The following is a 14,349-nucleotide window of genomic DNA, read 5'->3' as shown; positions in this document are numbered from 1 at the left end:
TGTTGGGAAATGTCTCTGTGGACTAGTTCTTAATGTTTGCCAGGCCTTCCTCACCACCTCTGGGCATTTTTGGGTCCCTGTAGTTTTCTGCTGTGCTGCCCGGGTCTGGCCCATTCAAGCCAGCCCCTGCCCAGAGTCTTCTGGGAGCATTTTTGGTTCAAGGGGTGGGTCTAGGGTCTCTGGGATAAACTTGGTCCCTGGCTGATCTCTGTCTTCTCCACCCTGCCCTAGGGAGCACCCTATCTTCTTCATGTTTATCCAGATTGCCATCATCTCCATCTTCAAGTCCTACCCAACTGTGGGGGACGTGGCGCTCTACATGGCCTTCTTTCCTGTGTGGAACCACCTCTACAGATGTGAGTACTCCAATTGACTCCAATCTGCTGGTGACAGATTTGTGTCATTCTAGCTCCTGGATGAAATGCCAGGGAGAGAGGAATTGATAGGCATTTACTGTGCCCCTTGCTGGTGCAGGCAGCACTGGGAGAGAGGTTACAGCCTCAGGCAACCCTGGCACCCTATGCCATGATTAGAGATGTTAATAAATATAAACCACCATTTGTAGAGCTCTTATTGAGAACCTAGCCACTGTGACTCTAAGAGTGTTACATCCATAAGCTCATTATATCTTCACACCGGACTTTGAGGTAAGTATCCCCATTTTGCTGATGAGAAAATTGAGGTACAGAATAGTAGAGGCACTTGTGTGAGATCACATGATTACTAAGTGGAAAAGCTGGGACTGGAATCCAGATCTGTGAGTCCCTGCCCAATGTTGTCCTCTAGGGCTTTAATTTACATTCAAATTTAAGAAGCCACATGTGACTAGGCTGCCATATTGGACAGTGTAATTCTGGCCTCAAGTTCTAAACCATTATCCAGTGCTGCATCCAGAGATTCCTAGAAAGCTGCTGGATGACACCAGATTTTCTGCCTCCTGTGAAGACCCTTCTCAATTCTTTACTCCTCCCCTTCTCAGAAGATGGCTCAGTGGCGACCTGTGTGTGTTCCCGAGGCCTGCAGTGCTGAAATGCTCCAGTACTCCCCTCAGTTGGGCTCTTCACCCTCTCTTTTCAATGTTTGGGAGCTCCCTTAGGGCAGATGCCTCTCTGTCTCCAGCACCCAGGAGGAAACCTGATACAGAGAAGTATTGGCAAATGTGTGTGGAGAGGGCTTTTTAAGCCTCCCTAAGGAGGTGGTATCAGTTACCCTCCTGATTCTCGATAGTAAAACTGGGAAGGGAGCCTTGAACTTTCTTTACCCTCTGTGGGTGCACAGCAGAATGTCAGGAATGAACTTGGGTGCAGGCTTCAAAGGAAGTGAGTTTCCTTGTTGTTTTGATTTGTCTGGGTGTCAACCAGGAAGTGAAACTGACCAGCTGCCAGTAGGAGTGAAGGTAAACAGCTGAGTGGGCGGGCTAAGCCTGCAGGTGAGGGCCTGGTGGGGTTGTGACCACTCTGGACTGACTGGGAACAGGAAGCAGCACCTTCTGCCTGTGACATCCTCATTGCACAGATAAGAATCACCTAGTCCAGCAGGCTTAGAATTAGTTTGGGGCCCTTTGACAGAGTGGCCAGTAACAAATCACAAGGCCACCAAAACATAGGGACATGCCCCATCTATAACAGGGTAGATCTTGGGGACATGGTCGTCTTTCCCCAAAAGTAGATCATTTTTCTTTAGCTGCCTGTCCCACAAAGATAGTGTCTTCAATACCACATTGCTGAACTCGTCTGTGGACAGATGACTTGAGTCTACATCCTGGCTTTCCCATTACTGGCTATGTGTTCTCATGTAAATCATTTAACCTTTCTGAACTTCTAATTTTTTTCCTCCATCAAATATGGACAATATCTTTCAGAGGTGTTTTAAGTTTTGAGAAAGAAAATGTTAATAGAACTACAGTTACCAACATCAGTGATAATCATATAGGACACACACATACACCCTGCCACATTCCCTTATTAGAGCTTCAGGCTTGGTAGCCAGAGACATTGAAATAAACCTATTTTTTCAAAACTTGAAATAAGCTGTTTTATGCCTTCCGGGATGATGAGGCATAAAGAAGAAAGATGGGATTTCCAAAATCTGGATGATCTAATAGATGCTGTTGCTGGCTGGTTGGGTAAGGAGTTTACAGGCTCAGCTTGTCGAAGGCTTCTACAGAAAACAGTGATCCCCACATTTCACTCACTGCACCTGCAGCAGGGAGTACTCATGTTTGGAGTACCTGTTTGGGACTTGAAACCATGACTCATTATACTCAATTATACTCATCCACGAATGTCTTCAGCCCTGGGCTAAAGGACCTCTGACCTCTGAGTAGAGACTGAGAAATTTTCAGGCCTAAATCAATGTATTTAATGTTGTTGGGAATCTAATTTAAATACTGGTTGCCAGTGCTAACATGTCTGCCCCCAAATCACATCACTGCGCAGTGGAGAAGAGAGGATCAGAGCCCTATCCTGAGTGAAGGGCTCTGGATGCTGGCCTCTGTGGAGCCTGGGGCCAGGATGAGTCAGGCAGATGCACACTTGCAGTGTTAGGGAGCAGCCTGCTGGTGGAGCCGTTGTCAGTCTGCAGTGGTCCAGCTGAAGAGCCAGCTACCAGAGGGCTGGAGTTGACTGTATGTGTTTGTCTTGTTTTTATTAACTATTAGACAGAGATGAACTAATATTGATAAATACAAATTATAAAGAGTAGTTACATAGTAAGTTCATGTGCCTAACCTAGCACATGTCAAGAAAGGAGCATCACCTTGACCTTTGAAGCCCCTTAATCCCCTTGTGACCCTCCTAATGGGACTGACTTTTTGAAGCGAAATTTTGTTTCTGAATGCCTGAGGCTCAAAGAGAGAAAGCGACTTGCCAGAAGTTCAAGTTCACCAGTAGTGGTGCCAGAGATTGGATAAGCTGCCTGTGAATGCAGTGGGGAACCTGACTCCATCTGGCCAAGCAGGTCTGATGAAGGGTGAGCCCTTTCATCTTGTTAGGTCCTGGTCATCTCTGACGCCTCCTGGTGCCTGGAACAAGCTGTCCTGTGCCTCAGGTCCCCAGTTCCATCTGCTCTGGCATATAGCTTTAATCTTCTGGCCTGGCAGCCAGCAAGAATGAGTAGCAGCTCCCTGTTCCTGCAAAGGTCACCACAGGCCAGAAGCCAACTGGATGCTGGTAACAGTCCTCCAAGCACATGGAAATGTCTCTGTGCAGCCCAGAAGCTGCATGTGAGCCTTTCTCATCTGTGCGCTCAGTCTCCTTCCTGTCATCCCATCTGAAGCCTCAGGTTTTGGCTGGAGGCATAGGACCAAGGACCACCTGGGCTGTCAGTTCCCAAGAATTTTATTTGAGAATAATGTATATTCTTTTCCTTTATTTATTTTTATGTGATGCTGAGGATGGAACCCAGGGCGCACACATGCTAGGCGAGCGCTCTACTGCTCAGCTACAACCCCAGCCCCATGTATGTTCTTTTCAGTAAGATAATTTTAGGGGATAAGAAAGAAAATTAGGATGGTGGAGTACAGGAGGGGAGGCTGATTTGTTCTCCTTTCTTGAGGTTATAAAATTGCTTAATAATAATAATGCTCAGTACAAACATCCCTTTTCTCTGGTTCCACACTCCTTAGAGTAGATGTGGCAGAGGCTGCCCTGGGAGATCTCAGGAGGCCTGAGTCAGGACATTGGCCTCTCAGCTTTGACAACCCCAAATCATGGAAATTTCAGGTTAGGAAAGAGTACCTTGCAGGCCCTCCAGGCCAGTGTCCACATTGTGGGATTTCAGACCACCAACATTTCAAAAAACTGGTGACCAGAGTTGCCAACTTTTTTTTTTTCTGAAGGCATTAAAATAATCAACTACCAGCTATTTTTCCCCATTTCATAGAAGAAAGAACTTTTTAAAATCAAGAACAAAGTGGCTCCTATTGTTTCCGATAAAGAATGAACTATATGTTAACAACATTTGGCTTTAAAAAGAATTTAAACTACATATATCCCCTACTATATTCCCCCTTCCATTGATCAGTGGCATCTCTGTGGCAGACTCCTGACAAGGGTCTCATACTTGGCTGTGTATTGAAATCAGCTGGGAAGCTTATGAAATTTCCTGTGGATGCCTGGGCCCCACTCTACAGACTCCCAATTTCATTTTGTTGTGGTTCCCCTGGAATTTCATTTTGCATCTTGAATTGCATCTCATCTGTATTATTCTAACCCCTTCTAATACACAAGCTCTGGTACAGCATCTCTACCCAGTTATTGTACAACTGAGACAAGCAGCCTAACCTTTTGTGAGTTTCCCCATACCTTGAATCTCCTAAAACTCTGACTTGGAGAAGGGATTTTCTGCAGATTAGAATCAGAAAGGAGATAGGAACTGAGTTGGGAGCTTTTTGGTTCAAGGGGTGGGTCTCTGGGATAGGTTTAGTCCCTGGCTGATCTCTTATCTTCTCCACCCTGCCCTGGGGAGTGCCCTGTCTTCTTCATGTTCATTAAGTGCTGGTTAGGAATCAGGCCCAGTTCAGAGTTCGTTCTAAAAAAACATTCTTTTAATTAGTTTATTTTAAAGAATATTTACTAGTTTTTTTTTAATACAATAAAGTAGCTGGGCGTGGTGGCACACATCTGTAATCCTGGCAGCTCAGGAAGCTTAGACAGGAGGATTTCAAGTTCAAAGCCAGCCTCAGCAATTTAGTGAGGCCCTAAGAACTCAGTGAGACTTTGTCTCTAAATAAAATACAAGGGGCTGTGGTTGTGGCTCAGTGGTAGATCACTTTTCTGGCATGCATGAGGCTCTGGGTTGGATCCTCAGCAGTGCATATCAATAAGTAAATAAAATAAAGGATTTATTTACAACTAAAAAAAAATTAAAAAATAAATAAAATGCAAAATAGAGCTAGGGATGTAGCTCAATGGTCAAGCAACCCTGAATTCAATCCCCAGTACCTCCCCCCCCAAAAAATACACACACACACACACACGCACACACACACAATAAGGTATAAAGAGTAATAATAATATATAATGCTACTGTTGGATACTCCCTATTGAATTAAAGGGAAAAAAAAAGGATACCATGTGTGGGCAGAAAAATTCCCCTCCTTATCACTCCCAAAGAGATCCACATCATAATTTCTAGAACATATGAATAAGTTACCTTGAATAGTCAACAAGGGACTTTATTTTTTTATTTTTATTTTTTTTTTTAAAGAAAGAGTGAGAGAGTGGGAGAGAGAGAGAGAGAGAGAATTTTAATATTTATTTTTTAGTTCTTGGCAGACACAACATCTTTGTTTGTACGTGGTGCTGAGGATCGAACCCGGGCCGCACGCATGCCAGGCGAGCGCGCTACCGCTTGAGCCACATCCCCAGCCCCAACAAGGGACTTTAAATTAAGAACCTTAAAGGAATATTATCTGGTGGGCCCAGTGTTATCATAAGAATGCCCAAAAGAAGAAGAGCTATGTGGAGGCCAGGCAATATGGGAAATTTCTCTTCTCCTCAGTTTTGTTATGAACCTAAAATAGCTCTGTGGCTCTAAAAAGTAATGTTTGTTTGAAAAACAACAGAAGCTGGGCGTAGTGGTGCACGCCTGTAATCCCAGTAGCTTGGTAGACTGAGACAGGAGGATCTTGAGTTCAAAGCCAGCCTCAGCAACTCAGTGAAACTCTGTCTCTAAATAAAATACAAAAAAGGGCTAAGGATGTGGCTCAGTGGTTAATGCCCCTGGGTTCCATCCCCAGTGCCAAAACAACAATAGTGGAAGAGGAGGTCAGAGTGACACACTGTGAGAAAGCCTCAGCCTACCATTGCTGGTTCTGAAGCTGAAAGGAGGTTGTGAGCCAGGGACTAAAGGAAAAGGCAAGCCAGGTGGGTTCTCTCTCAGGTCCTCCAGAGGGAACAGAGCCCTGCCCAAACCTTGATTGCAGCCTGTGAGCCCATCCTGGATTTCTAACTTCCAGAACTGTATGATAATAAGTTGTATTATTTGAACCACTATTATTTGTTACAGCAGGAATAGAAAACTGATATATACACCTGGGCCAGGTTTTTTACATAGTTTATTTAATTCACAGACACTCCCTATGAAGGAGGCATTTTAACCCTATTTTAGAGATCTACACGCTGAGGCTTAGAGAGACTTACTAATAAATGACAGCAGGATTTTAACCCAGGTCTCTCCAGAGGCCAAGTCTACCCAGCCACCTAGCTGGACTCTGCATGCCTGCCCAAGGACAACCCTGTGTAACAGACTAAGCATTCCTTCTGGGGCCAGGGAGTGATTATTCAGAGACGGGGGCTTCAAAGGAAGATTTGTAAGTTATCATCTAAGGAGAAGGAAGGGACATTGGAAGAGCAATGCAGGAACCTGATTAAGGGGAAAGAAAAACCTGTTCCTAAGATGGCAGGCTGGTACCATGGGACCCATTCTGTGCTATAATCTGCCTGGTTCGTGCTGTAGTTCACCCTCCACCCCATTATCCCACATGGCCAGACAGCATCTGTGTGGAGTGAGGGGAGGTTGGATACTCTGAGGTTGGGACTGGAGGGCCAGAGTCTTCCTGGAATGGCCTCTCTGCGGAGCCCAGAGGCATTCATGGCATTGCTAACTGTAGCTGGTTTTCAGCCAGTCAATGCCACAACGAGGAGAAGGACTCCAAATTTAGGAGCTCCTGCCAGCTGTGGGAGTGGGGAACCATTGACTCAGGGGCCTAAGGTTTGCCTTTTGGCCACCCCAGTGCCTTTGGTGATGCTCTGCCTTTGAACCACGGAGCCTCCCTAGCCTCTGTCCTGTGGGATTACCCCAGTAAGAAGAAAGTGCTGGAGAGAGAGTGCTGGGCTAACTGTGACCATCTGTCTTTGCAGTCCTGCGGAATATTTTCGTGCTTGCCTGCATCATTATCGTCTGTTCCCTGCTCTTCCCCGTCCTGTGGCACCTCTGGATTTATGCAGGAAGTGCCAACTCTAATTTCTTTTATGCCATCACACTGACCTTCAACGTTGGTCAGGTAAGAATCAAAGAAGGCATGGGATCAGGGTTTCATTTTGTAAACTCAGGCATTTGACCAATGTCCTAGGTGTCCCATCCTAGGGATTTGAACATGAAGAAAGGATGGTTTTCTCCTCTAGTAGCTCACAGAGGGGAAGGGAAATGAAAGCAAAGTAACTCGGAATCTGGCACCCAGTTTCTGGGCACATGGAATCTTCACAGCAAGCCTGTGAAACAGCTAGTGTTTTTTAGTGTACAAAAGAGGAACTGAGGCTTTCTTGTCTGTTGCTCAAGGTCAGTGAAGGAGCCAAGAACCAAATTCAGGTACTTCTGAGGTGCCTTCTTTCTGTAATGGTGCCTGGGTGGCCCCTGAAGTGGGTATACCAGGTGAGGCGGGGAGAAGCTTTCTGGTCTCTGAGGACAACAGGAGCAAAGGCAGGGGGCTGTGGAATGGGATGGCCAGGCTATTGGGCAAGTCTAGTGCAAGTTGTGTGGCTGAGTGTAGTGGGCAGGGGGCAGGAGCTCAGCCCTTCCTCTATCTGTGTTCCCCAGGGAAACTTGTTGAAAATGCAGATTCCCTGGACAGCCGCCACAGTTAAATGGCTCTGATTGTTCTTTTAAAAGAAAGCAGATTCTCTGGTTCCACTCCTAGAGATGTTCGTTCAGTTTAAGAAACAAAGGTCAGAGATTTGTATTTTTAGCAAATACAATTTTTACTCCCTTGAAGTCATTCACCCTTCCTGGGGTTTCCTGGTCCACTCTGCTGCCCTCTTTCAGGTCATTGTTGAGTTCTTAGGAGAATCAGTAGAATGGTGTAACATTTCGGTGCCATTGCCCTAGCCAAGTATTTTCTGTTCATAGTGGGCAGGATGGAGGCAGGGCTGGCTGGAAAGGCTGATGATTCAAGGGAGTTCTTGCCTCTAAGGTTAGCTATCAGAAGAGGAATGGGTGATGGGACTGGTGTTTCCTGCATGGACTTTTCTGGAGGATTTATGTCCAGCCCAACCACTTCTCTTGGTTTGTGAACAGTGGGAAAAAGATGGAGGAGTAAAGCCTGGGTGGCAGTTATTGGTGGTGAATAGGCAGCATCTTCTGTTTGTGTCCCGCAAATGCAGAAATCTGCAGGATTCAGCTTCAGATCTAAAGGATCCAGAAGGCTGCCCTGGCTCTTCTGTCACTCTGGAATCCCCTGCTTTTCCCCATATTCTCATGGTTAGATATGAGGGTGCTGGGCCTACCCTGGGCCTCTGGAGAGTTGCTGAGTTCCACAGAAATAGTCCGCAGCCTGTTGGCTTGACTTGAGCCTCTAGTTTTAGTCAGGAAGTTCGGTTGCAGTGATTATGAAGCATCTGTGGAACTTTCCAGATGACAACTTTCTCCCCTGTGGCTGTCTCTATAAGAGAAGGATCTCTGAATGGCGAGGGGAATGTTTACAAGTGGTCAAATGCTATGGAAGGCTGGAGAAACTGAATTATTGGAAAAGAAGGATTGGGCTGTGCTGGAAACCAAAGGCTAGAAGCATTAAGTGCTTTAGTAGCTGAACTACCGAGAAAAACCAGCTGAATTCTTGGCATTGCTTCTTGTGTTTTTAAAAAATCTTTTTAAAATGCATTTTAAATCACATAAGCAATACTTCACACAAATAGTAATTCATTATTGTTGGGGGGAAGAAGTCAAAAATAGTGGAATAATGTGGAATGAAAGGTAAAGATATGTGCTGAATGTGATCCAACTGGGCATGGTGGCACACATCTCTAATCCCAGTGACTGGGGAGACTGAGGCCTGAGGATGGCAAGTTTGAGGCCAATTTCAGCAACTTAGCAAGACCCTGTCTTAAAATAAAAAGGGTGGAGGGTATAGCTCAATAGTAGAGCACTCGCTTAGCATATGCGAGGCCTTAGGATTCATCCCCAGTACCACAAAAATAAAATAAAATGTAGTGAAGCACGGTAGTGCATGCCTGTAATCCCAGCAACTTGGGAGACTGAAGCAAGAGGATTGCAAGTTCAAGGCCATCCTCAGCTAATTAGTGAGGCCCTATCTCAAAATAAAAAGGCTGAGAATAGAGCTCAGTGGTAAGGCACCCCTAGGTTCAATCCCAGTACAGGAAAAAGTAAAAATCCGCAGTGGGTATGACTCAATGGTAGAGTGCTTACCTAGCATGCATGAGGCCCTGGGTTCCATCCCTAGAACTGCCAAAAAGAAAGAAAGGGGCTGGGGTTGTGGCTCAGTGGCAGAGCGCTTGCCTAGCATGCGTGAGGCCCTGAGTTCGATCCCTAGCACCCCATAAAAATAAAAACAAAATAAAGGTATTGTGTCCATCTACAACTAAAAAGAAAAAACTTAAAAAAAAAAGAAGAAGAAGAAGAAGAAGAAAAAGCCACCTAACATCCGTTCTCACAGAAAACAGATATGGTCCTTGGGTCAGTTCAGTTTGTGTCTTGGCAGACTTTGTGCATTTATTGATAGCTATACAAACACACACATTAAAGCACTTTCTGGCTTATGTAATTATATGGCCTCCTATTCTATGAGCAGTTCTTTTCACTAATGCTGTCATCTTGAGATCAGTTTTTTTTAATTTTTATTTTTTTAGTTGTTGATAGAACTTTTTTTTTTTTAAATATGTGGTGCTGAGAATCGAACCCTGTGCTTCACACATGCTAGACAAGTGCGCTACTGCTGAGCCACTTGAAATCAGTTTTTATTTATTTATTTATTTATTTTTTAAAGAGAGAGAGAGAGAGAATTTTAATATTTATTTTTTAGTTCTCGGCGGACACAACATCTTTGTTTGTATGTGGTGCTGAGGATCCAACCTGGGCCGCACGCATGCCAGGCGAGCGCGCTACCGCTTGAGCCACATCCCCAGCCTGAGAGATCAGTTTTTAAATGTCTCCATATCCCATGGTTAGGATGTACCATGATTTATTTCAACAGGTAAACCCTTGCTGAGGATGTTGACATTGCTTCGTTATTTTGCTACTTGAAATGGAAGAGCCTTGCATATGCTGCCACATATTCATTCTTTCTTTCTCTCTTTCTCTCTCTCTCTCTCTCCTTTCTTTTTTTTTTTTCCATACCCAGGGGTGCTTTACCACAAAGTTACGTCCCCAACCCTTTATTTTGAGACCAGACCTCACTAAGTTACTGAGGCTGGCCTTGAATTTGCTTTTTATTTTTGGTTTTGTTTCATTTTTAATTAACAAAAAATGATGATTATATATACATTTATTGGGTATGGCCTCAAATTTGTAATCCTCTTGCTTTAGCCTCCCAAGTTGCTCCGATTATAGGCATGTACCACCATGCCCAGCGCCTCCACATATTCTTATACACACATGCCTGTGTTTTTTAGGCTAGATTCTTAAGTGGTGGGATTATCTGGGTCAGAGGGCATACGTATTTTCTGTCTTTGGATGATAGCACCAAGTTGCCCTTTGACAAGCTGTACCAACTGATAGGTGTATCAGCAGGGGTCGGGGGTTCCCTTTAAACCTGCAAATCTCCAAGGCCTCAGGCACATCTGTGTCATTGGTCTACTAGAGTCTGGGCTCTGTGAGTCCAAGCTACAGACAGCTCTGTTGGGTCAGTGCTTCCAGGGGCTGCTGATCTTGTCTTTGTTGCTGCTGCTGCCAGATCAGTAAAGGGAAGTGCCAGGTATGGGGCTCTTGCTCACCAGGCAGATACTCAGATAATAGGTAGAAGAGTCCCCATCAGGATGGTTATACTACCCCTGCCCTCAGGCCTCTTGGAGCCACAAAATGCAAATATGGAACATCTACAACTTTATTAAGAATCCAGTGTTACCACTGGGCGTGGTGGCACATGCCTGAAGTCCCAGCAGCTCAGGAGACTGAGGCTGGAGGATCAGGTTCAAAGCCAGCCTCAGCAACTTAATGAGGTCCTAAGCTACTCAGTGAGACCCTAAATAAAATATAAAAAAGGGCTGGGGATGTGGCTCAGGGGGCTCACTGCTCCCTTCCCCGAAAAAAAAAAAAAGTTTAGTGTCACCTCACAGAAGCCTTGCTTGAAGTCCTCCTGCCCCATTGTCTTTCTCAGCCCCTGGTTGTTTCCTTCATAGAACTTAACAAGTCCATCTGTAACTTGTTCTGCTCTTTTCTGCCCCCACTAGCCTGTGAGCTTCATGCATCAAGGATCTGGCTGTCCTCCCGTTGCAGGGTGCCCCTCCCTGTCATACCAGTGCTTGGCAGGGAGCATTTGCTAGCAAGTGTTTGTTGAATGAATAAATGAACCAACAGCTAAGAAAAATATCATGTCATTCTTGATCAGATGTGCAGGGTAACTGATAGAAGAATCCAGCAGGTGTAGAATAAGCTTTCATGTTGGAGTGGTCAGGGAAAGCCAAAGGGACAAGGGATAAGAGCTGGGCCTTTCAGACTTATAGAGCAAGAATGGAAGGGGACATGAGGGCCAAATCACACTCCTGGCAAGAATCAGTTAGGAGTTCTGTCTCCTGATTTTTGGCCTCTGTGAACCCAGTCTGTGTGTGTCCTACATAGCCAATCCCAGTTCTGCTTCCTTGTGACCCAGTCAGTGGTTCCATTCAGTTGTATGGCATTTGGGGATATCTGTTTGTCCCACAGCCTGCTCTTATGAACTCTTCAGGCTGGGAAGTCGTCCTATATTCCTCTGGCCTCATTTTCCCCTTCCTGGGAAAGTCAGGTAAGAGATGTTCTGAGAACCAGATAACCACAGATTTTAAGCAGTACCTGAACCATCATTGCCAAAAACCAGGAGATTTGTTTATTTGTTTGTTTTGGTACTGGGAATTGAACCCAGGGGCGCTTTACCATCATGCTACCTCTCCAGCCGCTTTAAAAAAGTTTTTGAGACGGGGTGTAATTAAGTTGCTGAGGCTGGCCTTTAACTTGTGGTCCTCCTGCCTCATCCTCCTGAGTTGCTGGGATTACAGGAGTAGTGTGCACCATACCCAGCTCCTAGGAGCTTTATTTATGTAGAATGTAGCAAACACCTTGGCCTAAAGTCCTGTTCTGAGTTGATCAATGCTATACATATCCTGTTAGAGAATAAATTGTGTGTTTATTATTAGCTACACCAGCAGGCATACCAGTGACTGAGGCCCCATCCTCTCCCCTGGGGGCCATTAATGTTTTTTAGACGTGGCACATATCATTTGCTAATTACTGTTGTACCTCAGAGTCAGTAACAGGAAATGACAACAGTAAACCATCCGTGTGTGTGTGCGCGCGCGTGTGTGTGTGCGCGCGCGTGTGTGTATAAGTGTACAAGTGTGCATGAGTGTGAGAGTGAAACCAGGATTGAGATTGAGTGGTTGCTTGAGGTCCTCCTCCACTTCCTCACTGTGTGACCTTCAGCAAGTGATTCAACTTCTCTGGGTTAGTTTCCCAGTCTTAGAATCCAGGGTGACAATCCTCACTTTGTAGGGTGTTTAGTGGGTTGAACATAACATGTGGATCCTACTGCCATTAATCATGTGTTGACAGGGGAAATAGCAAGAGTAGCATGCTCTTCAGATACCCAGAGCAAACTTGGAGCAGCATCCAGTCCATAAACCAGGAGAAAACAATCTCCCACCCCTCTTTTGTTTTTTCTTTTAACTTTTTTTTTGTATGGGTCAGTGAACAGTGGAAGAAAAATATTGATCAAGGATTACATATGAACTTGCTTAAATTTAGCCTTTTTTAAAAAATATTTATTTTTTTAGTTATACACAACACCTTTATTTTGTTTATTTATTTTTATATGGTGCTGAGGATCGAATCCAGGGCCTCATACGTGCTAGACGCTGAGCCACAACCCCAGCCCCAAATTTAGCCTTTTTGAAAGAATGCGGTCAAGTGTTCCAGTCACCTTAAATAAATTTAGAAACAGGGAACATAAGGAAATCTTCCCTTAAAGTTATAATTAATAGGGGCTCATGTTTAAGGAGGGTTTACTACAGTTTGGCCCCATCTGATCCCTTTAATCTTCTGAATCATGTGCTCACGGGGCCTCCTGGACCTTTCCCTGTGCACTTGTAAAAATACTCATGTGCTCGTGGAGAAAGAGTGTGTGTTTGAGTGTCAGTGGCATCATGATGGATGTAGGACCTTTTCTTTCTTTTAATAAAATGCCTAGGTCATCTTCCCTTGCTCACGGATGAGCAGAGCCTCTGCTTTGCTGAAGTCCTGCAGTCGGGCTGTGTGAGCTCACCATGTCATGCCATGTAACTGCTCCCCTCTGACAGCCCCTTAGGTTTGTTTCCCTTTTTTTCTTCTTACAAGGAGTCCCCTTAATCTTCATTATAGCCCTTTGAGTGAAGCACTCTTTGCATCTCATGACATAAATGAGGAAGCTGAGGCTTGGGAGGGTGAGACTCAGCCTGAGCCACAGAACTGGAAAGGGGTGTATTGTTCGTGGTCGTGTTTATCACTTCCTCTTAGTAGACTGCAGGTTCCAATAGGACAGGCCCTGTGTCCATCTGGTTCGTGGCTTGTACTGCCAGCATATCGCCAGCACCAAGGAGAGACATTCAGTGATGAATTGTCAATACCCTGAATGGTAGGAGCGGGAGTCAAAAGCCATATTCTATGTGCACTGATCACACGTGGTGCTCTGCACACTAACCTCCCAGTTCCAGCCTGTGTTTCCATCAGGGCCAGGCCTGTGCCTGTCCTACTGGATTCCACGAGGTTTAGAGCCAGGTCCCCTTTCCCATTTATACTGATGGCTATGTCTGTGTCCAAACTAGATTCCTTGCCCATCCTACATCTGCCCTGCCAGGCAGGGTGTGGACATCTGGAACGTTGTTCTACAAGCAGTTTGTCATGAGGATCTAGCCCCAACCCTTCCCTGCCTGACAGACCCTGCAGATACTAGGCTGACCCTGACTTGGCCATCTGCTTTCTGCTGCTGGGGATGCCTGGAGCCCTGAGACCTGGGTACCAACCTTCCAGCACAAATGAAACCTGTCCTGCCTTTTAGAATCATATCTCAGTTGGCCTGTGGTGCCATTCTGGGAATGGGACCAGTGAAGAAGTGTTAGGAGACATGTTAAGTGGATCATCCATGGCTGGACGGTGTGTAGTCCCCATTTCAGGTTTCTTCCTGGGGGCTGTACATGGCCCCGCCTGTAGGATGCTAGGTGTGTGGGGAAGATCAGCATCTCCTGACAGCCCTTGTCCTCCTCAGCGGGGACGGTTTTCACTTTGTGTCTTTGACTGGTGGCAGTTTGTCAGTGTCTTAGTTTGTTCCTTTGTCCCTCCAATACAAGCATCCCAAGCTTTTCTCTCACAGGCCCTCCTTGGCTGTCCTTCCCTACAGCCAGAGTGATAAGAAAAGGCCAGGCTGAGCACAGCGGGCACAGCCAGCAGGAA

At 45.5% G+C, this 14,349-nt stretch overlaps 1 protein-coding gene across 2 annotated transcripts in view; it reads left to right on the top strand.

Moving 5' to 3' along the window:
- The window catches only part of Pigu (phosphatidylinositol glycan anchor biosynthesis class U), an 87,854-nt gene that overhangs the window by 66,454 nt on the left and 7,051 nt on the right, over positions 1–14,349 (top strand). For both annotated transcript variants that reach the window (XM_077799473.1, XM_026383216.2), the window contains 2 exons: positions 232–356; positions 6,864–7,006. In XM_077799473.1, coding sequence (XP_077655599.1) covers positions 232–356; positions 6,864–7,006 — 268 coding nt within the window. The remainder of the gene's footprint in view (positions 1–231; positions 357–6,863; positions 7,007–14,349) is intronic.

This window comes from Urocitellus parryii, chromosome 6, assembly GCF_045843805.1.
Source record: "Urocitellus parryii isolate mUroPar1 chromosome 6, mUroPar1.hap1, whole genome shotgun sequence".
In the NCBI taxonomy this organism is placed as follows: Eukaryota; Metazoa; Chordata; class Mammalia; order Rodentia; family Sciuridae; genus Urocitellus; species Urocitellus parryii.
This window is presented reverse-complemented; position numbering and strand designations above follow the sequence as displayed.